Source organism: Scophthalmus maximus, chromosome 15, assembly GCF_022379125.1.
Source record: "Scophthalmus maximus strain ysfricsl-2021 chromosome 15, ASM2237912v1, whole genome shotgun sequence".
In the NCBI taxonomy this organism is placed as follows: Eukaryota; Metazoa; Chordata; class Actinopteri; order Pleuronectiformes; family Scophthalmidae; genus Scophthalmus; species Scophthalmus maximus.
The window spans coordinates 19853516-19877799 of record NC_061529.1 but is presented as its reverse complement, the minus strand read 5'-3'; the positions used below and the strand labels follow the sequence as shown (position 1 = coordinate 19877799).

The 24284-nt window shown below is 41.5% G+C and overlaps 2 protein-coding genes and 1 long non-coding RNA gene across 4 annotated transcripts; all 3 read right to left on the bottom strand.

Moving 5' to 3' along the window:
* Positions 1–2925, bottom strand: LOC118286550. Its single transcript, XM_047337818.1, has 4 exons — positions 2727–2925; positions 2279–2492; positions 1718–1853; positions 1–897 (listed from the first exon to the last, which is right to left on the bottom strand). Exons 1-4 carry the CDS (start codon positions 2923–2925, stop codon positions 1–3), a joined length of 1446 nt encoding a protein of 481 aa, XP_047193774.1.
* Positions 2926–4727: 1802 nt separating this feature from the next.
* On the bottom strand, positions 4728–16846 carry LOC118286679. Of its 2 annotated transcripts, XR_004785431.2 has the most exons (5): positions 16007–16846; positions 11563–11664; positions 11132–11195; positions 8526–10207; positions 4728–6314 (listed from the first exon to the last, which is right to left on the bottom strand). It is a non-coding gene; the product is annotated as an uncharacterized LOC118286679 (long non-coding RNA). The 2 variants fall into 2 exon arrangements; XR_004785430.2 differs by lacking the exon at positions 11132–11195 and having other exon boundaries at positions 16007–16845.
* A 4365-nt stretch (positions 16847–21211) lies between these two features.
* Positions 21212–21962, bottom strand: LOC118286277 (the record flags this gene model as incomplete). Its single annotated transcript, XM_035610593.2, is given in 2 exon segments — positions 21212–21666; positions 21669–21962. Coding segments are annotated over 2 exon segments (609 nt in total), but the record flags the coding sequence as incomplete, so codon positions are not given.
* Positions 21963–24284: the final 2322 nt, after the last annotated feature.

Genomic DNA, 24284 nt, shown 5'->3' with positions numbered 1-24284 from the left:
CTAACTATAAGCTTTATCAAAAAGGAAGGTTTTAAGTTTAACTTTAAATGTAGACAGGGTATCTGCATCCCTGACACAAACTGGGAGCTGGTTCCAGAGGAGAGGAGCCTGGTGGCTGAAGGCTCTGCCTCCCATTCTACTTTTACAGACTCTGGGAACCACAAGTAATCCTGCATTTACAGAGCGAAGTGATCTATTGGGATAATATGAAACTAGGAGCTCTGTAAGATATGATGGAGCTTGATTATTAAGGGCTTTGTATGTTAGGAGCAGTATTTTGAATTCTATTCTAAATTTTACAGGAAGCCAATGCAGAGATTCTAACACTGGAGAAATATGATCTCTTTTTCTAGTTCTTGTCAGAACTCGAGCTGCGGCATTTTGGATTAGCTGGAGGCTTTTCACAGACTTATTGGGGCATCCTAGCAGTAATGAATTACAGTAGTCCAGTCTAGAAGTAACAAAAGCATGGACTAGTTTTTCAGCATCCTTTTGAGAGAGGATGTTTCTAATGTTCTTGATATTGCGCAGGTGAAAGAAGGCTGTCCTAGAGACTTGTTTTATGTGTGAGTCAAAGGACATGTCCTGGTCAAAGGTAACTCCAAGGTTTCTCACAGTAGAGCTGGAGGCCAAGGTAATGCCATCCAAAGTAACTATATGATCAGATAATGTTTCTCTGAGGTGTTTAGGGCCGAGTATAATGACCTCAGTTTTTTCTGAGTTTAGAAGTAAAAAATTATAAGTCATCCAGGCCTTTATGTCTTTAAGACAATCCAGAAGTTTGTCGACCCGATTAGTTTCTTCTGGCTTTATAGATAAATACAGCTGGGTATCATCAGCGTAGCAATGGAAATTGATGCGGCGTTTTCTTAAAGACAACACTCTCTTCTCCAACCTCTCAACGGAGAGCAAAGACCTCTCTTTCTCCTCTTGGAGAAACCACTGCTCTTGGACCCTTACTGCCATGCAGGCCTGCAAAAGCAGACTGCTGCAACTTCCACAGACAGCGATGCGAGAGCCTGCCAACGGACCAACCAAGGCTGGAAAGTCTGGTTTTACATCAGTGGCAGACACAAAGTCTGGTCAACTGATCAAGCTCAGAACCACCAAGCAGAGTTAGTGTTGAGCATCTAACTCTGTGGAGGACACAAAAAGGACACTGAAACCACACCGTACGACTCCTGCATCTTTCTGGACACACAAACAGCATCCCAATAGTAGAGAGAGTAAGTAGTAAGAAACTATTCTTCTTAATAATAATACATTTTATTTGTATTGCACTTTACATTACAGCAGTAATGCAATTAGAAAAAATCAAGGCCAATAAATTAAAATTAAAAAAGATCAAGGTCAATAAATAGTTAAAAGGAAAACCTATAAAATACATTTAGCTGGTGGAGGAGGGTGTTGTGGTCTACTGTATCAAAACCAGCTGTTAGGTCCAGGAGGATGAGTAGAGATGGGGAACCAGTATCTGCTGCCATCAGGAGGTCATTGGTGACCCTGGCCAAGGCTGTTTCTGTGCTATGGCCAGGGCGGAAACCAGACTGAAACTTTTCAAACAGGTTATTGTGTTTGAGGTAATCGTGAAGTTGTGCTGCAACTGTTTTTTCCAGAACCTTTGATAGGAATGGAAGATTTGAAATGGGCTTGTAGTGGTTTTTTTCAGTAGAGGTCTGATGACAGCAGTTTTTAACGCAGATCGGATATGGCCGACCAGGAGAGAGTAGTTTATGATCTTGGTGATGAATGGAGAGATGGCAGAGATGTTGGCCTTCAGCAGGGCTGTAGGGAAAGGGTCCAGGGCACAGGTAGACAGCTTGATTTTTTTTGATGATGTCCTCCACTTCTTCCTGAGTGGCATCGGAGAAAGAGCAGAGGGGCTGGACAATCTCAAACGGTGGGTCGGCAGTTGGGAGAGGCAGGACAGCAGTGGCGAAGAGGTGTGAGCAGATATTATTAACTTTTTGTTTGAAAAAAGTTATGTGCATGTTGCACCTCTCCTCTGTGGTCTCAGAGTGGGAGAGTGAGGGGGGTGTGAAGGTGGTTTATTGTTGAAAAAATTTGTTTGGAGTTACCGGGGCTGTTGTTGATGATGGTGGAATAAAACCTGGACCGTGCATCCCTCAGAGCTTCTGCATACGCCCTCTTGTGTTCCCTGTATGCCTGTTTGTGAACAGTCCAGAGGCCTTGAGCCGTCGCTCAAGGACATGCCCAGCCGCGTTCATCATGTAGCTCGCAGGTGTACCAGGGTGCTGAGCGCGTGAATGAGACTGACCTGTATGTTAAGGGGGCATGGAGGTCCAGGAGACTGCTCAGGAACTGGTTGTAGAAATCCACAGAGTCAGCAACAGAAAGGAAGTCAGTAGAGCCGGAGGAGAGACGTTGAAGGTCCAGGGCCAGGGCTTTCGCATTGATGTTTTTCAGCTTTCTGAAGTGGATCTGTCGTTTTGGTTTTTGTGTGGGGGGAAGGAGTGTGTGTCCCCTGGAATCTGTGTGGACATCAACATGTTGTTGTAAGTTGAGGGAGTCTAGCAGCTGAAGGAAATCCACAGCGGGATGACATGAGGGGTTGTCGACATGAATATTTATATCTCCCAGGATTATGGTATTGGCAGAGGTAGTACAAAGTATTGTGAGGAGATCAGACATTTCCGTGATGAAAGCAGATTTGGGTTTAGGGGGCCGGTAGATAAGGAGAACAGTCATGGGAAAGGGGGGCTTACTTTTAAATGCAAGACACTTGCAGGAAGATGTTGCAGGCAGCGAGATGGGGGACAACTCCAGGTCCTGTTGGTGAATGACAGCTAGGCCACCACCGCGGCCAGTGCTGCGTACTGCCTCCACGTAACTGTAACCGGGGGGACAGGCTTCATTTAGGGCAGAGTTAACCTCTGGCTGGTGCCAGGTTTCTGTCAGACACATGAAGTCACGTCCTTTCTCTCTGATGTGTTCTTCAATCAGTGTGGATTTATTTTTGATGGATTGAGTGTTGAAAAGTTTGACTTTTACCAATGACTGTGGGGTGAATCTCTGTACAGGTCGCAAAACATTAAAATCCACTCCGCGCAGACTGGAATCCACTCTTCTCCATGGACACGGCTAAGCATAGGAATGTTTTAACCTTATAAGCCGACACCTCTGATGCCGCCATTTTGTAGTTTCTTTGTTCACCGCCATCTTGTTTGTAGTACTTCTTAGACCTTTGACTTTTATGGCCACCTAGTCTGTGTACTTGCACACACACACACACACACACACACACACATTCAGACTTAAATATATTTTGTTTGTTAGATTAGATATTGTTGTTTCAACTTGTCTTTTAAATAAATGTTATTAAATATGCAGTCTGGCCTATTAAAGTTGCATAAGTGTGAGTATTGCCAACCTCTGACCGGTAGAACTCCAAATCCTTCAACCTCTTCTAATTACCAAGGTGGTTATTCTGGTGGTAATTATTAATTTAATTATCAATCAGAATTCCAAATTGATAGTTAGCATATTGTTAATGAGACTGAATAACTTGTTTGGCAATCATTTCCCTTCCTTTGAAGGGTAGTGCCACGAGTAACTTTGATATTAATTAAAGTTATTATTTAATATTAACATTTTTAATATTAATATGTTATTATTTTGATAGCCATAACTGATCAATTATATTGCTTAGACAAACGGTACTTTCACCAATGTCCAGGCACAACACTTGTATATATTCAGGCTATCACACCATTTTTTATTGTGTTTTATAAAACTGGAAAGGTTGATTGACCTGTATCATTGTAAACCACTGTTACTGTGAAAACAAGTGTTACCAAAGGAGTTCTGCTTTAGACACATGCTGCCTATGAGCATAAGAAAAGCCTTCTTGAAAAGTTTTTGATGTAAATAACTGTAGAGTGTTATCTTGTCTGTTCCATTTCTGTTTTCTAAAGTTACTGTTGACACATTTCTCCACTGCCCGTTTTGGGTCAAAGAGACCTCTGTGTTGTAGTTTAATTTGGTGATTTCTATTAAAATGGGTTACTTTGGCATCGATTGTTGTTTAAATGCAGTTGTTCAAACATTGCCGTAGTGTTGTTCTTGCACAGTTCCTTTCTCACATCACTTCCTTCTATAAATATTTTGAATTGTTGCCTAAGATTTCCCGAAGCATTTCTCTTGTGATTTTTTGTACAAACGGCACCTATATGCTTTTATAAAGTCAAGAAAGTGTTTAGTATTTTGTGATATTTTAATTTACAACACTGCTGTCAGCGTAGAGGCACTGTTTTGAAGTTCCACCAACCCGTCACAGCAGGAAACGTGAAACGTGGTCAAATGATGAATAACAGGAGTATTTGGGCTGGAACAACCCCCCAACCCCCTGGTGAATGGATGACCCACTCTACCTCCTGTTGGTCTGTGGTGCTTCAGTGAATCTGTGATAGCACAGATTATTTGAGGTTTTTCACAATGATGAGTGCTTTATTTCATCAAGGTAAATGTAACTGAGCACTCACAGCTCACAATGCACTCAGAATGGGCTGGGGGCTTCAGAGGGAACACTGCTCATTCACTTTCAATGAGGTGACATCATCCGTTGTGGTTACGTTGTGAGTGGGAGAAGTTGAGAAAAACAGGATAGCACAGGCATCAGCCAATCAGATCATGTTCAAGCGAATGCAGGTTGCGTCTGACATCAAATGTCCTAATGTGCCTGGAGAGAGAGGAGGCAGCTGGTGAACCTGGTGTTAAGCAACCTGTAAGTGCTCTGTAACTCTACTGGTCTACAATACAACGCATGTGTTAAAACTAGATTACTGAGTAACTTTAACACAACTCAAACTATTTCATCACAACAGCAGTGGTGTGAGCCGTGAGACTCTCTGCATCATCCCCAACAGTTTAGAGAACATGTTTTAGCCTCAGCAGGCTGAACATAAGGTGGATTCCTTTAGGGTTGAATTCAGAATCAGCTCAGCAAATACCTGACACAATACAAAGGTATATCATTTATAACCTTTAAAGGGCCTAAAAACTTATTTCCTCTTGGATTTTAGGATTATTGATGGGATCTTTCTGTGAAAGATTATTTAAAATTTGATTTGTTTCTTTATGTTCACTCAAGTTGGCCACATTTGAATCAGAATGTGATGGAAAACTGGTGGGTCACTGGGTCTGTGTCTGTCAAATCTGATGAAAGCGCGCCCAAAGTCCTGACAATTTTGAGTTTAAACTAAACTTAAATAAACACTGATATTTTTTTTTATAGTTTAATTATGGCTCACTTACACATTAAATTTTACTTTAAATGCTCTCAAAAGTCCACACACACACACCAGTAGGTCCTGGGATGAAATTTCACAGGCAGTTTGGTCTGTCTATTCTCCCCTTTTTGCTCTTGCCACACAAACACACACACACACACACACACACACACACACACACACATAAACACACACAAGGAAAGCTGATGCTCTGTGCGATTCATTACTCACACACAAAGTCACAGACATAGTCCACATATGACAAACATGCAATACTGCATGGTGACGATCCACACGACACACTGCACAAGCAGCACACCACAACACAGAGACCTTCTTACAGTATTAAGTACACAATGTTATCACAAGTGCAGAGCAGATAAGTGCAGAGCAGATAATAATAATAAAATAAAAAGAACTGAGTAATAAACAGCACCATCTAAAGTATTAATACATTTGAATTGTTGAAATAAAAATACAGTGCAGTACTTACATTTTTATGTTGTACATTTGAAATACTGTAAGTCTATATGAGTCTTTTTAATATCTAAAATGCAGCAATTTAACACTAATATCATTACAACAATATTATAATGTAAATTATTCCAATTACCTGCAATATATGCATCCATATAGTATTCTTGAAAAAAATTGACATTTTTAATATTTTCTAATTTCATGCTCAATTTAATTATAGAAACATTTGAAGAGGCAAGAACTGGCTGAGGCTAAGGTGAGAGTATTACTTTGATATATGGGTAAATTGGGAGGGCACACAATTTGCCTGGAAAACTCTTATTACCAGCTGCAGCTAGTGTAGAGCAGGCTTTTGACTTTAATGGCCGTTTTCCACTGGAGAAGTGTATGTCTGGTTTAAGAGAAGGACTAGCTTCAAGCTGCTGTTTCCATAGCAATGCATGGTTTCTATAAATCCCAGTGCTTCCTTCAACAACAATTTGACATTCTCTGTTGTATCACACACACAGACAGATAGATCCTGGACGACAGTCTGTTGAGCTGAATTAGAACCAACCATCAGTAGCTCCTGACACTCAGCAGATTCCTCTGGTTTTTAAAGGAGGAAAAGAAAATATACAAAAGGTAAATCCATCAATCTGGTAAACTTTGATATACATTTAGGAGTTTAGATTCATAATAACTTTATACTGTACCAGGAAACAATTGTGTGATATAGTAAAGAAATAATCATAAACACAACTATGAGTGTGAATGATGATCACCACCATTAATATCCTAACAACCTATATATGTGTAATTTGGACACAGACCACCACCCACATACTATTACAATAACAGGGGAAAGTAGCTATTTTGAAAATATCATTCGTTGCATAATTCTGTCTGTATTATGATTTTCATTTAATATATTCCATGTCTCGAGAACAGTTCATGTCATGTGTGTTTTTAAAGGTCCAAGAAAGTGCAGTGTTGAGTTAGGACATGTGTTACATTCAGTATGATACATTTAAAATAAACAGCTGATCAGCGATGTGGAGCTGAGACTCGTCAATGTAAGACACACTATCCATCACGACTACAGCGCGTTTATGCAACGGTGACAACAGCTGATTCTCCGGTTGAGGGTTCCGTGAAGTCGAGCTTCACCGAACTTTGTTATTCACGCGTGACAGAGAGAGAGCGAGAGAGAGGTGAGGTTGAGACAGAGATGCACTTTCTCCTACATTGTAAATCACTCAATGATATGAGGAAGATCTATTTTAACAAGTTAGACTCAGTGATGTTAGATTTCAAAGAGCCGAATGACATCTCAAAACTAAAAATACTCATGGGAGAAGGAGACAGAGCATGTTGCTGCACAATATGTATCAACATGCCACAACCTGAGGGACAGTGAATGACCGACACACACACCGTACATATAATTAATATACGTTCATGTTACTGTTTATTGTGTTTTGTTTTCTTTTTGTTGTTTAAACTTTCATGCCAATAAAGCTCTTTGAATTGAAAACATTGATAGAGTGAGAGAGAGAAAAGAGAGAGAGAGCTGCTTTGCGGAACCAACGGTGCAAAACACACATTACGGATTGTTCTATTGTTATGAGAAGTGTAAACATGTTTTCGTTTTTTTATGATATAGAAGATTATTAAGGCCCATAGTGAATCAATCAAGAGAATCTAACATGAAGAGAGTCTAAACGAGTACTTTCACTGCAAACAAATTTACCATTGCCCAACTCAAGCCCACCCTGACTGCCTGGCAAAGTTCAACTAACGTGATGTTATTGTTAGAGGGGGAAGTAAAACAGATTGACAAAAACAAACAAACAATATAAAGAAAAGAAAACTAGTCTAAAAACTAACTAATCTTAAAACACCTGGTACTGTGAGCTACTTCCGTACCGTGTATTTGCTGGGTGTCTTCACTGTAGTTATGAGCAAATGTTGTTTGATTTTTTATCTATATTAGCTTTGAACGGGACTTAGCGTTACGTGTGTGTGTGTGTGTGTGTGGAGCAGGAGTAGTGAGAATGGCGGTGTGCGTGGCTAGAGGCTTGTAGTAGCTGGTAATGTGCATGTCGCAGTCTATATGCAATAATAAATGCTGCAACGCCTCAAGTTCCAGCAAGAAGTGTGGTTTTCATAACGCTGTCGGGCAGGTCCCAAGGGCGTCAGCCCTATGTTCCCACAGCCCAATGGTCCCACAGCCATATGTTCCGACAGCCCTATGTTCCCACATTTCTAGAACATTTTCAAAATTAGGGTTAGGGTTAGGGCTTCTGGATAATAGGTTGGGTGTAATTGGCTACCAAATTGTCAGCAGTCAGCAGATTTGTCACTCATTCACAAACATATTAGTGGCAATTTGCATGTCACATCTCATATCTACTGCGGCGAATATGATTTTATAAGTAAGCACAAATTTTCAGTCAAGGTCGTACTATAGAAATAATATCATAATAACAAATCATTACCCACCAACATTGCTGTCAAAGACTGACAACACTACAACTTTGGCAGCATTTCATGCAGTGACAAACATTTATAAGAGTTTTCTGTCACCTTTTGTGGAAGCCAAGAATAATTGTTTTAGTGATTTGTTAGTGCATTTTTGTTGGCAGACAAGACACACTTTCATATGACTGTGCTATGACTTTCTTTAGATAACTATTGTAGATCATAACGAGTAGATCAGAGGTTAAGAATCTGTAAAATATAAAAAAACATCATCTGGCCGAAATGTTAGCATGTTAACAAGTCTTTACAACATAGCCATATGGATTTTAAACTTACTTTTGTACACAAGTTACCACTTCATCTCAACCTACAGTCTCGTAAGCTGATTCACCTAGTCCTTTGCTGACTTGCTTCTCCAACAGCTCCTGGATGGGGGAGGGACACCTGACAGAACCCCATGTTGACGGGGATTGACTGGCCTCATTGCTCTGGTCCATGGCACCCTCGTCATAGCAGGCAACTTTCAGTATTTATAACCTTAAGGTCCTTGACTTCTTCATGCACAACTTGTCGTACCTGGCATGAGAGAACTGAGGTCAACCTTAGTGAAATGTTAATATTACCTTACATTGAACGGTACTTTGCATTTCCACATGAAATGCCATCAGCACACTAAATCTAATGCCTGTCTTTCTCAAATCAATGTAAATTATTGCCTTGACTCAAATGATAGGATTATTGGAATTGAGCCATCATCCTTTCTCTTGGCTGGTCTGGGTATGTGATGATTGTAATCCAGGCCAGCGAACATGGACCTGTGTCAACTTTCCTGGTTTCATCCTCCTCCAACATGACACAGACTCAGTCTCCTGATCAGGCTGCCATGTATCATCTTCCCAGTCAATACTGGGTAAGAAAGAATACTTTCAGTATTATTGAAGTAGTATTTTTTACACAACATAATAATTTCCCCAAAAAGGAAAGTAAAATCAGATGACGTTAGTTAGATTACATACAAGGTATTGATCCCTACGTCCCTTTCAAAGCTAATATAGATAAGCCATCAAACCACATGCTCACAACTATAATGAAGACATCTGGTGAACACTGTTAGCTATAAATTATTCACAAGCTAACGTAACGTTGGCTAACGTTACTGTTACGTCCCAATATGGATTAAGGAGTAACCATTGATGTTAGGTAGAAGGAAGGATGGGAGACATTTGTTGGACAATTTATTAATAAATTGTAACACAGAAACAACAAGGGTCACTGCTCTGCAGAACCTTGAACAAAAAGCGAGCTTGCCACGAACAGGCAGAGGCCGATCTATAATGAGAATACAAACAAAAGGTTAAATAATTAGAGTACAATGTCAATAAGACCTGCAAAACTTAATCACCCTCCTTTTTAGGCAAAAAAGGATTAAAACCAAAAGGTCCACAAACCACACAGGTTTTCACGCAGCACTGTCAGCTGCCAGTCTGCACACCATGCAGGAGAGGAGAGAGGTGAGAGAGATCTCAGGGTGTCCTCCATGCCATTTCTCCAGGAACAGAGTTAGCACACCTGTGCTCACTTAATTAATCACTGGTGCAGCAACCTGGAGAAAGACAGGGAGGAGACACACAACAAAAACATGTACCCCTACGTAACACCCCCCCCCCCCCCCCCCACAAGTACAAACACCTAGTATTTTGTGATAAGCACCACACCGGATGGCTCACATCACCCTCACCGTCCTGCAACAGTACAGCACCGGCCCCAGAGGCGCTAGCATCCACTTGTATTCTGCATTCTGTAGGAGTAAGATACACTTTTCCCCCAAAAATATCATTACCCATTATGAAGTCTACGCCATTGACAGGAAAACGAGACAGAACTGTTACATGGAAGAAACCAGTCTTTATCTTAGAGCTTATGTGCAACCGCTGGAGAGGGGCAGGCACAACTCTCATCCCAATACTTCTGATTAATGTCCTGTAACACAGTGATAGGATGCTGGTCCTCAGGCCTACCTGTAAGAGACACAGAAGCAGAAAAAATAAAAGGTTTGAAAGACTCATCTGGTTCTTCATCAGCAGAACTAGTCCCCTGACTAATAGGGGACACTATCTTAATGATCCCCACACCTTTTGGCTGCTGTGAGGCAGTCACTTGCTTTCGCTTTAAAATCTGACAATCCAATACCACATGCCCAGGCTTGTGGTAATAAAAACACAGCCTTTCATTTTTACAACCTGGCGAGTGTACAGGAGCAAGGTCAACAGGCATATCACCATTTTTTGGAGGAGTGAAAGAGGAAGGCACGTCCTGCTTGGTGAACACCATTCTATGTGTGAGAGCAAACTTATCGGCCAAGTAGGCAGCCTGCTGCAGAGTGGCCCTGAAGTGCAAATCACAACGCCAAAAGAGAAAACACAACGCCAAAAGAGTAAACACTACGCCGAAAGAGTAAACACTATGCCATCAATGTCTACCGGAAAGGTAGTGGTCTGTATCACATGGTTCTCGCCGATTGGACGGGTCTTTCCTGGTGAGGCTGTGTTCACGCTGGTGGAGTTAATGCTCTCTGTAAAACCCGGCTTTTTAGCACAAATGGTCGGTGGTCTTTCCACTGTTGATAAAAGCCCAGGGGCCGTAATGGAGACTCAGAGCTATATCTGTTTTACAACTGGCCTCCTTCAAAGACGAGGCGTAAGATGTGACCCTGGTTGAAATGGCTAATGTTATTAGCAGCACTGCTAACAGGAGCAGCAACCACCGTTCAAGTTACTGGAGAGTGGAGACATAGAAGGTGGACCTCGTAAGTTAAAGTGCGGTAATGTTTTTCCATTTTATTACTGACATTCAAGTTATTCAGATATACAGTGTGCATGTCACTCTCCTTCTGTCTGACTATACTTTTGTGTTTTTTACAGCGTACAGTGGACAGACCAGACCTGATGGTGCTGGACATCCCCTTTGATCCACATCTGTGTTCACTCCGGACTTAGTGGTAGGACCCTGCACAACACATGATAAGATGACCCAGTGTGATCAGATTTGCTACTCCAAGCTCCAAAACATTGCAGATGCTTTGCTTTACACTGGTATTCACACCTTGGACTCTACTTGTCTACCCCAGAAGTTCTGTTTATGGCCTTCAAAACTCATATTTGAATAGTCCGTGGGCCCTTTTGTTTAGACTAAAATGCTATTGAATAGTAACTGAAATCACTTTCTGGCAGACGATCACTTTTTGGCACCACAACTGTGCCACTAGGAGGATCTCGGTGTCAGTCTGGAAAATCGTCTCTGGTGAAAACATGAGTAGGCTTACTTCCAAAGATACACTCGCTGTTATCAAACATTATTTCGATGCAGGTCGTACTTATGACGTGATTGTTGATGTGTTGTCCACCCAAGACGTGCCATCTTGACAGAGCTGCGTGGACCCGGGCAACTGTTCGGTTATCGGACTTTGTGGCAAGTGCTACAGCAAAAACACAAGATACGTGTTAGACGTCATACAGTAATGAGATTGCTGAAACAACTTAATCTGCAAGGGACGGATTTCAGAACACGCCAGAGGTTTGTGAGGCGTACCAACCATTCCATGGGTCCAAACTATATATGGCATGTAGATGGATATGACAAACTGAAACCCCTTTGGCTTGGCCCTCTCAGGATGTATTCATGGCTTTTCAAGGAGGATAATGTTGCTTGTGTGTGGGGCTACCAACAACAACCCATCAGTCATCGCCCACAATTACATTAATTGTGTCAAGAGTGTTGATGTGATCCCACTGAGACTACAAACAGACCTTGGAACAGAAATGGCACAATGGCAGCAATACAGTGTACCCTGAGACATGAGCATACAGACTACTATGCAGGCTTATCAAGCCACAATTATGGCTCATCGGTATGCAATCAAGGCATCGAGGCATGGTGGTCCATTTTCAGGAAAGGAAGGTCGGTAGCCTTTTCTTTGTGATGGATTAAAGATACTGCGTTGTAGCTCTGGACACTGCAGGCAAGTCATGCATTAATTTATGGCCAGTGTCTTTTGTTGAAGACATTGTTTTCAGCTTTATAACTTCTATGTATGCATCCTGGTCAAATTCCTGTCTTATCACATTATCTAATATTTTGTAAAAAAAATAGTAGGCTAACTTTGCATTATAATCCTAGAGCTCAATTTTGGATGGACCTGTTTGGAGACCTGAGAGACTCTGGCGAATTCACTGGCAGTGATGAAAATCAGGGCTTATTGAGATTCTGCAGAAAGACCTGGATGAATGCACCGACCTCTGGAACAAGCACAAGATCAGACCATCCAGACTTGCATCATGTCCTGGGGGCATTCCAAACGAACTGTATCTCTTGCCTCACAGGTAATATAAATCAACTCAAAATTAATAGACCATATTTTCTAAAAATGCAGTGTTATAACATACATTGCACCACACTCATGGGAAAGACATTTTGATTTAGGGACATTTTTTCCTTTGGTGTAAAATGTTTGTGTCATTATGCAGGTTTGGTTCAAGGGACTGTTGGTTTCCTGTTGAAGAGGGCGAACTGGATACAGTCCCCGAGTCAAGGCTAACTCTTCATCAATGCGGTGATACAGACATTCAGGATTATCTTCGACAGGCTGTTGAGCAAAATGGATTACAGCAGCCACATGATTGGGAAATGCATCAGAACTGTACATCACTTTGAAAGCAATAGCTGGGTTCTAAATATGGCCTAACACAATTGTGGTCCAAAGAACCAGAAACAACTTAATTTCATTTATTCATTAATTTAAGACTTTTCTTTTCAAGGAGTGTTTATTTTGCAAAAAAATAATGTTTGGGCTGGGCACTTTAACTCATTATTATAGCGTTATTAATTAATGCCAACAATTATTTTATCGCGCATTAACGCAGGTTTTATTATTTCTTTTATTATTTTAAAAGCCTGTTGCTCACAGGCTTTTATTTTTTAAAAGTCTGTTGCTGACTGCTGTGGAAACGGAAAAGAAAATAATTGGCGGATAAAAAAACATGGAGAAGGGTACGGAACTTTTACATGGCCATTTTCATTTTAAAGTTCTTCCAGACGGCGGAGTCGACAGAACCAAAGTTATTTGTAACCACTGCCAAGTTGAATTTTCTTATCACCGGAGTACTTCCAGTCTGAAGTATCACGTAAATGCAAAACACACAGTTGATACCAGCAAACCATTCAACAAAACGGACAGTGGAGCGAGGCTTCGGCAGACTACGTTAGATGCAGCGTGTGGGACAAGTTTAGACAAACAAAAGCAAGAGAAGCTAACGAATGCCATAGCGAAGTGGATAGCTACAGACTGCAGGCCGATAAGTGTAGTGGAAGACGTCGGTCTGAGAAACACTCTGAGAATCGCAACAAATGACGGCAGGTATGAGATCCCCTCAAGACGCACCATCACACGAAGAATACACAAGTTGTATGAAAAGGAGAGGACTGCAAAAGCGACAACTTTACAACGTGCACCCACTGTGGCTCTCACTGGGGACTACTGGACATCACTCGGTAACCATAACTACCTCGGAGTTACAGCGCATCATATTGATGAAAAGTGGGCGCTGCATTCACATGCTCTGCCTGTAATGAAAACGGACGAGAGACATTATGCTGAAACGTGCGCGGGACACTTTATTGAAGTTGCACAGCAGTGGAATGTGTCAAATAAAGTCACCACACTTAGCGCAGATAGTGCACGAAATATGATCGCTGCTGCGAGAGATCTGCCTTTTGATCATGTCCCCTACTTTGCGCACAGTCTCCAGCGTTCTGTCACAGTATCTCTGCATTACAGTGCGTTTGACAATGTCCTGGCCAAGTGCAGAAAAAATGTGGGGCATTTTAAACACAGTCCTGCAAGTGCAGCAGAATTAGAGCAACAACAAGTTGAACATGGACAGAAGAAGGAGTCGCTTATTCAAGACGTTCCAACAAGATGTAATTCAACTCTGGACATGATAAAAAGCATCCGCAGAAACGAACAGCCACTGAGGGACGTCCTCACCACAAACATCAAGATTGCCATGCCAACTACAGCTGAAATAACTGCAGAGGTTGGAAACGCTACTGGAGCCTTGCAGGTATGTTTTACATCATATTTCTCACTATCCTGTCTGAGTGCATGTAAGAGAGAAATGGTGTAAATGTTTAAATGCAGCAAGAATATGTAGAGGATATTTTTTGTGCATAAGTGAATGCAATTTATTTTTGACTGAAGTGGAGTTGATTTTTCTGTTGCAGGTATTTGACTGAACTTTTGGGAGGAGACAAGTATGTCTCATGCTCTGTGGCCCTGCCTGCTTTTTGTCATCTCTCTCGGTTGATGGAGAGCTCAGATGATGACCCTGCCTACGTGACCACGTTCAAGTCTACATTCAGAAAAGACCTGGAGACACGCAAGGGAAATGCCAACATTGCATATCTGATGATTGCTACTGCATTGGACCGTAGATTCAAGGACCTCAAGTGCATACCCAGAGCTGAGAGAAGTGAGGTGTGGGCCTCAGTCACCAACTTAGTCAAGGAACAGAGAGTTATTGCAGAGAAACCTATGGAAGAAAACACATCAGAGCCACCAAAGAAAAAGGTAACCCTATTGGCTGCTTCATCTGAGTCTGATTCTGAACAGGAAGAAGACTCAATTGAGAACAGTGTGCGTCGATACAGAGCAGAGCCCGCCATCAGTTCAGATTCCTGTCCATTTTAGTGGTGGTCCAAACATGCAGGCACACACAGCCGGCTGGCCTCCTATGCACAGAAGTACTTGGCCACACCTGCAACCTCCGTCCCCTGTGAAAGGTTGTTTTCTCTTGCTGATCATATTGTACAGAAGAAGAGAGCATCTTTATCATCTGAAAATGTAAATAATCTTGTGTGCCTTAGCAACTGGCTTAGTGCAGAGGAGTAAAAAAACATAAAGTTTTAGGAATCTACAAACTGCACTGAAAGGGTTTTCTGGTTCTTTTTTAACCAAAGGAAATCCAGTGTAAACATGGACTTTTCAGACTAGTCCCCTGCAAGTAAATCCCAGCAGTGAACTTCTTTGTGCTTCACCTCACTCTAACAGGGATATTTGGTACTGAACATAGGCTGGTTATGCTGCTCCCTGATAAAAGAAAAATATTTCTGCTGTTACCTCAGAAATTGACTATTTAATGTTATGAATGTGGCTCAGGATTTTGTGGGCAGTTTTTTTTCTGCTACCGTTTAAAATATGCTGATATGTTGTGTGTTTAAAAAGTGTTTGCACAACAAATGTTATGGCACTTTCGTTCATATGGCAGAACATTTAAAATAAAAGTGCGCTATACACTACTTTTGAATTCATTATTGGATTTTGTGTATAAAAATGTGATTAATCGTGATTAATCAGGGAAATAATGTGATTAATCGCGATTAAAAATTTTAATCGTTGCCCAGCTCTAGTTTTTTTTTTTACATTTCCCTATTATTGTAAGGGGGGGGGGGGATTGAACCCAAGAGCAGTACACCACGGGGAGAGTTGGCAGCAGACCAGCAGGTTGGCAGAGAAAACAGGCTAAAGGAAGCTTGTAGCGTATACTAGGTGGAAGAGCAGGCACCCAGGAGCAGTCCAGACGACCGGGGTGTAACACTGCTTACAGTCTGTAAGATGAGGCAACCCACAGCATTGATGGCTGGAAACTCACAACGAAGAGCAGGTGCGGGGAGAAGCCAGGCTGCCGAGCAGACAGGCAGACTGTGCTCCAGAAACACACTGACAAAGCTTGTAGTCGGGGGCAGAAGGCAGAGGTGTTTACCGTGGCAGAGACGAGGGAGGGAAGTCTGGGTGAAGCAGGGTCAAAGCAGGGAAATCAGTCCAAACGCTGGAAAGTCTGTCATTGATGCATAGAACAATCTGGAACTGAGTCTTCTTCTTCTTCTACTTTGAGTTTTCTGGCGGATTGCAATGCCAACTTTAAAGGTGCATACCGCCACCTACTGAACCGGAGTATGAAGGACAGGATTTAGTTTTCCATTAAATTATATTATAGAATAATAATAATGAAACAAAACAAAACAAATACAAAAAAAAACAAAAAAACAACAACCCTCAACCGCTATATTCTGTAAAACAAACCAGTGTTACCTAGGAACTCTATTACCCCTCTCTGCGTCTCCCACACCTTATCTCCCTTAGTTCCCAGTATCCCTGCCAAATTCCAATCTCGTCCTGCCTTTATCACCCTTTGTTGCAACCTTGCCCTTTCTTCGCTATATTTAATACAGTGCATAATTACATGTTCAGCATTTTTTCTATTTTACTACAAACTGTACAAACTTCTGAGTTTACTTTTCCCAATAAAAATAATGTCTAATTTAAACCAGTGTGATCGGACCTTAATCTTGATAAAACTACCTCCTCTCTTCTACTTCGTCCCTTAATACTCTGTGCTCTGAATGTGTTTTGTATTCCATAATAAGTTCTACCCGTACTGTCCTCATCCCACTTCTTCTGCCAAAATTAAGATATTTTCTGTTTGATTAGTGCTTTGCCTTCACCTTTTCCAAATGGAATATCAGTGATACGTCTAGTACTTAGTGCTGTTTTTGCCACTATCTGCACATTCATTACCTTTTATTCCCGCATGAACAGGTACCCAGCAAAATTCTACCTCTATCCCCATTCTATCTCTCCTAGTGTATCTCTGACCCCAGAGCTGCAGGACCCAAACCCGTCATTATTATTGTTATTATTAATATTAATATTAATATCATCACTAATAATAACAACAACATAATTGTATTTTTTAATTATAAGTATCAGTCTGGTAGAGATTACAGCGGCGGTTGTACAACTGTCCTCTCTCTCTCTTCTCTCCTACTGTCTCTCCTCCCACCCTCTTTTCCTCCCACCTCTCCTCTCTTCCTCATTTCTCTCCTCACCCCAACCGGTCGAGACAGATGATCGCCCACAACTGAGTCTGGTTCTGTCAGAGATTTCTTCCTGTTAAAAGGGAGTTTTTTCTCTCCACCGTCGCCAAGTGCTTTACTCATTGTGGGATTTGTTGGGTTTTCCCTGTAATATTGTAATATTGACCTCACTATGTAAAGTGCCTTGAGACAATGTATGTTCATCCATCAAATCTTCCGTGACTGACTTCATAGTCTGTAAGCTCAATACCACTGCTGCAGAGTCAACACACATCACCACCCTGTCTGGTCTGACTTCCTCCACCCACTGAAGCCCAAAAATAACTGCCATCATCTCTGCCGAATAAACTGATAGTTGATCTGTTATCCTATTGCTCAGTTGAATTTGAAAAAGCGGGATGTAAACTCCTGTACCAACACGATCGTTTTGATCTTTTGACCCATCAGTAAATATCTGTAAATACCTGTAAAAATGATTCTTTATGTACTTATTTGCATATTGTCCTATTTCCCTTTCCACCCAATCCTTCTTTAGGTTCATAATACTAAAATCAACTTTAACCTTAGGGAAAAGCCATGGTGGAACATTACTTAATGGCAAAGAGGAATTAAAACAAATTTCTTTAATACCATATTTTTCAATTTTATCTTTTATCTTCCATCCAAAACCATTTCCCTTAAAACTGTTATATTCCCAACATTTGTTTATGACACTTTTGGTGTTTTCATCCCCACATCCTCTTAATCGAATCCAGTGCTAATGAAAGTTTGGCCCTTCTGCGCTCTAGTGGGCTTTCACCTGATTCCACCAGCACAGCATTAGTTGGAGTTGTCCTCATTGCACCAATACAGAGTCTCAAGGCTTTATTTTGCATCCTTTCAATTTTGTTTAAGTGTGATTTATCTTCTGCTCCATAAACAAAACATCCATAATCTATTGCTGATCTCATCAATGACTTATATATATATTATATTAATGCCTGCTTATCTGCTCCCCAGTTATATCCAGATATAGCTCTCATTAAATTCACTACTTTTTTGCATTTTGTTTCTAGTTTTTCAACATGCAACTCCCATGTACACCTTTCATCAAACCAGATCCCCAAGTACTTAAATTCCTTTACTTTTTCTATTGGTTGCCCATATAAATTAAGACTCTGTTCACCTATCTTTCTCTTCCTGGTGAAGTACATATAACAACACTTAGCAGGTGAAAGTTTGAATCCCCAATTGTATGACCATTGTTCTACTTTTAGAATAGCCTCCTTTATCTTTTTCAAAACATTTGTATCATCTCTCCCCCTAATCCCAATAGCTCCATCATCTGCATATAAGGATGAGCAAATCCTTCTATCTAGATTTATAAAAAATATCATTAATCATTATATTAAATAAAACTGGCTCTTCCTTGGGGAATTCCATTAACTATGTCATATTCTTCAGATATCTCCAGCACTACTTTAACTCTAAACTTTCTTTCAGAAAGGAAGTCTAGTACCCAGTTAAACAATCTTCCACTGATACCCATTCTATTCATTTGGATTAACAGTCTTTCTTTCCACATGGAATCACAGGCTTTTTCAATGTCAAAGAATACAATCACCATCAGTTCTTTCATCTTGAATGTCATGAAAGAATGACATTTCATTGCTAACTTTCACAACAGCATCCATAGTTGATCTCCCTTTCCTGAAACCATTCTGATATGATGTTATTAGACTTCTCTGCTCTAGTATATAATTAAGTCTCCGGACCAAGATCTTTTCCATCCATTTACACATATGAGAGGTCGAGGCAATTGGTCTGTAGTTTCCAGGCTTATTTGGATCTTTACCGAGTTTACTAAAAGGCAAAAAAAGTGCAGTCTTCCAACTTTTTGGCATGACCCCTTCTCTCCATATCTTATTAAATAATTCCAGGACAAGTCTTGATACTCGATCAGGCAATTTACGAAACATCACATAACTTAGTTGGTCCTGACCTGTTGCTGTATCCCCAGTGCCATGCAACACTATTTCTAACTCACTCATAGTCAGCTCGGCATCGAGATTTGAGTATACATTATCCTTTTCCTAATTATATTCCGGTTTTCACTTAGTATTTCCTCTTTCCTTGTCTTATGCAGTTCATCCAATTGATTTCCATTATGTACACTGGCCAAACTCTTACCCAGCAAATTAGTCTTTTCTTTGTCATTTATAGCTATTGTTTCTCCATCCTCTAATATTGGTATTTTAGTGTATTACTTTTGCCACTCATCTTCTTTAACATATTCCAAACATCACCTTATTTCACTTATTTGCCTATAGTACCACAGTACTCCCTCCATGTGTCATTTTTACGAGTTTTAATAATCCTACGAGTCAGAGCTTTTTTCCTTTGGTAGTCTATTAAGTTTCCTTGATTCAAGTTACTCCTCAGTACTCGTAAAGCTCTATTTCTTTCTCTAACAGCTTTAGTACATTCTTCATTCCACCATGGCACTACTTTTCTATTCCCAGTTATACTGCTTATGGGTATGCTCTTCAATGCAGCATTCAGAATCAGATTAGTCACTACAGAAGCACATTCTTCTATATTACCATCCATTGAAATCGAACTAGCTTGCTCTATACAGTATTCTCGAAATGTATCCCAATCAGCTTTTTCAAAGCACCATTCCTTTAGCTTGTATCTTTCCTGGGCAAAAACGTTGAGATTTATAGAATACAGAATTGGAAAATGATCACTTCCTATGCTAGAGTTATCATCAACATTCCATTCAGATGAACATACAAAATTTCTGGATACTAATGTTAAATACAGAGAAGATAAGCTATGTATATCTAGTCTTGTTCCTTTGCCATCATTGAGACAGACTAGTGATATTTCTTCCAATAATTCCTGCACCACATTTCCATTATTATCCGTGTGTTTACTCTCCCAGAGACTGTTATGTGCATTAAAATCCGTGCACCATATTTCTTTTCTATTATCATGCTTGATTGTATTAAGCATTTCAACACTCAACTTCTTGCATGGGTTATAAAAGTTGATTATTTTAATGTTGGCATCTGCATTACACACTTCAATAATTACACTTTACATGTCTGATGGTGATGATAAGCTTCGAAACACTATTATCTTTAACAAATGTAACACAGCCACCTCCTTGATTGTCTACTCTGTCATGTCGAGGTATATCCTGGTTAGACAAAATCAAGGTGAAGCCTTAACCATGTTTCTTGCATAGATATGATATCCAGTCGAGATTCTAATTCTGATGCATATCTTTTAAATTCTTGCCCATTAGCAATAATTCAATTCAATTCAATTTTATTTGGATAGCGCCATATCACAACATACATTGTCTCAAGGCACTTTACATAGTGAGATCAATATTGCAATATTACAGGGAAAACCCAATAAATCCCACAATGAGCAAAGCACTTGGTGACGGTGGAGAGAAAAAAAACTCCCTTTTAACAGGAAGAAATCTCTGACAGAACCAGACTCAGTTGTGGGCGGTCATCTGTCTCGACCGGTTGGGGTGAGGAGAGAAATGGTGAAGAGAGGAGACGTGGGCAGAAAGAGGGTGGTAGGAGAGACAGTAGGAGAGAAGAGAGAGAGAGGACAGTTGCACAACCGCCGCTTTAATCTCTGCCGGACTGATACTTATAATTAAAAAATAAAATACAATTATGTTGTTGTTATTATTAGTGATGATATTAATATTAATAATAATATTTATAATAATAACAATAATAATGACGGGTTTGGGTCCTGCAGCTCTGGGGTCAGAGATACACTAGGAGAGATAGAAAACACAAACAGGGTTAGTTACATGTACTGTAAACATATCGGGGGATAGGGGGGTTGTATAACAGTTGCTTTAATTTCTACCAGACTGATACTTATAATTAGTGAAAACTGACACTGATAAATACAATGATGTTATTAATAATAATAATGATGGGTTTGGATCCAGCAGCTCTGGGGTCAGATCTACTAGGAGAGAGAGAAAACAGAGTTAGTGACATGTAATGTAGATACATGGGGGCAGAGAGAGAGATAGAGAGAATGAAAAAGTGTGAGAAGGAGAGAGAAATAAAGAGAGAGAGAGAGGGAGAATGAGAAAATGGGAGAGGGAGAAAGATGCTCATGATATAAGTTCCCCCAGCAGTCTAGGCCTATAGCACCATAATAAAGAAATGGTTTATTAAACACCTGAGCAGCTATAACTATAGCACAACTATATGACACAAACTGGGAGCTGGTTCCAGAGGAGAGGAGCCTGGTGGCTGAAGGCTCTGCCTCCCATTCTACTTTTACAGACTCTGGGAACCACAAGTAGTCCTGCATTTACAGAGCGAAGTGATCTATTGGGATAATATGCAACTATGAGCTCTGTAAAATATGATGGAGCTTGATTATTAAGGGCTTTGTAGGTTAGGACTAGTTTTTCAGCATCCTTTTGAGATAGGATGTTTCTAATGTTCTTGATATTGCGCAGGTGAAAGAAGGCTGTCCTAGAGACTTGTTTTATGTGTGAGTCAAAGGACTAGTCCTAAGGTTTCTCACAGTAGAGCTGGAGGCCAAGGTAATGCATTCCAAGCTAACTATATGATCAGATAATGTTTCTCTGAGGTGCTTAGGGCCGAGTATAATGACCTCAGTTTTTTCTGAATTTAGAAGTAAAAAATTATAAGTCATCCAGGCCTTTATGTCTTTAATACAGTCCTGAAGTTTGTCTACCTGATTAGTTTCATCTGGCTTTATAGATAAATACAGCTGGGTATCATCAGCATAGCAATGGAAATTGATGTGGTTTTTTCTTATAAAATTGCCTAAAGGAAGCATATATTAAGTGAAAAGTATCGGCCCCAGTACAGAACCTTGTGGTACTCCATGTCTCACTTTTGCATGAATGGAAGATTTGTTATTAACGTTAACAAACTGAAATCTATCAGATAAGTAGGACTTAAACCATTCTAGTGCTGTTCCTTTAATCCCAATGTGTTCTCGTCTCTGTAACAGAATTTTGTGATCGATGGTATCAAATGCAGCACTAAGATCTAAAAGGAATAGAATAGAAACATGTCCACTGTCTGAGGCCATGAGAAGGTCGTTGGTAACCTTCTGTTTCTGTACTATGTTTTCTAAACCCTGACTGAAAGTCTTCAAGCAGACTATTCCTGTGTAAATAGTCACATAACTGGTTAGCAACAGTTTTTTTCAAGGATTTTAGAGATAAAGGGGAGGTTTGATATGGGTCTATAGTTAGCTAAGATATCTTGGTCTAGAGTCGGTTTTTTGAGCAGAGGTTTAACTACTGCCACCTTAAAGGCCTTTGGTACATAGCCTGTTAATATAGATAAATTGATCTGATCTGATATGGAATTATTAATTAAAGGTAATACATCCTTAAATAGCCTTGATGGAATAGGATCTAAAAGACAGGTTGATGGCTTGGATGAAGTGACAAGTGAAGTCAGCTCAGCCAGATCTATAGGGGAGAAGCATTCTAAATATAAATTAGGCGATACTATTGGTTCAGAAGCTACTGTACTTGACAGTGTGTCTGTGCTATTAGTGGGAAGAAGCTGGTCAATTTTTTTCTCTGATGGTAATAATCATAATAAAGAAACTCATGAAATCATTGCTACTTAGTGTCAAGGTTGAGCAGGAACTGGACCCAAATGCAGAGGTGGTCGGAAAAAAAAGGATATCTAATAATAAAAGAAAACAGACTTACAATGTCAAGAACAAAATGCAACTGAAGGTGTCCACGAGATTTAGCAAAAAGAGGTAATCCAAATACTGGAGCCAGGGGGAAAAGCACAGAAACAGACCGGGGAAAACTGCAGAAACAGACCAGGGGGGAAACAGACCGGGGAAGACGACCAGGAAAACAACAGGAACAGACGTCGCAGGACAGACTGGGGAAACACAACAGATGACCCAACACAGACAAAGGGAAGCACAGAGACTAAATACACACAAGGAGGGCGGGGCAAATAGAACACAAGTGAGACACATTAGGAACAGGTGCAGACAATCACAGGGGCAGGAGGCACAGGAAAAATAAGACACCAGAAACAAGACACAGGATAGGAAGTGAATCAACACGTGGGAAGGGACTTCAGAATAAAACAGGAAACCAAAACACGGAATCATGACACAGGAGCTCTGGGGGACGGCCCGGAGGCCGGGCATGCAGGCGTAGCAGTTCTGGGGGAAGGCCCGGTGGCCTTGCAGGCAGGCACGACAGTTCTGGGGGAAGGCCCGGTGGCCTTGCAAGCAGGCACGACAGTTCTTGGGGAAGGCCCGGAGGCCTTGCAGGCAGGCACGACAGTTCTGGGGGAAGGCCCGGAGGCCTTGCAGGCAGGCACGACAGTTCTGGGGGAAGGCCCGGAGGCCTTGCAGGCAGGCACTACAGTTATGGGGGAAGGCCGGGAGGCCTTGCAGGCAGGCATGGCAGTTCTGGGGGACGGCCAGGAGGCCTGGCAGGCAGGCATAGCAGTTCCGGGGGACCACCGACGAGGGACGCGTTGATCGCCCCACCAACTGGCGAGAAGGAGCATAGTTCGGCTGGACCACCAACGAGCGACGCGTCGATCGGCCCACCAACTGGCAAGAAGGAGCAGAGTTTGGCCCGACCACCGACGACGTAGAGCAGAGCTTGGCTGGACCACCGACGAGCGGCGCGTCGCTCGGCCCACCGACTGGCGACATGGAGGGGCAGATGTCGACCGGACCACCGACGAGCGGCGCATCGATCGGTCCTCCGACTGGAGACGAGGAGGGGCAGATGTCGACCGGACCACCGACGAGGAACGTGTCGATCGGTCCATCGACTGGCGACAAGGAGGAGCAGATGTCGACCGGACCACCGACGAAGAACCTGTCGATCGGTCCATCGACTGAAGACGAGGAGGATCAGACACTGGCCAGACCACCGACGGGGAACATGTCGATCGGTCCTCCGACTGAAGATGTGGAACAGGCGTCGGCCGGACCAGCGATGACGGACGTGTCGATCGGTCCTGCGACGGGCGACGAGGAGGAGTAGATGTCGACCGGACCACCGACGAAGAACGTGTCGATCGGTCCATCGACTGGCGACGAGGAGGAGCAGATGTCGACCGGACCACCGACGAAGAACGTGTCGATCAGCCCACCGAC

Bases quoted from the DNA above. Each gene is read 5' to 3' on its own strand.
- LOC118286550 (XM_047337818.1), bottom strand. From the start codon at position 2,925: ATGTGTCTGACAGAAACCTGGCACCAGCCAGAGGTTAACTCTGCCCTA. The intron at 1,854-2,278 runs GTCAGTCTCATT...GATGCCACTCAG, and splicing joins CATGCCCCCTTAACATACAG to GAAGAAGTGGAGGACATCAT. The intron at 898-1,717 runs GTCGGCCATATC...CTCTCCGTTGAG, and splicing joins TCATAAACTACTCTCTCCTG to AGGTTGGAGAAGAGAGTGTT.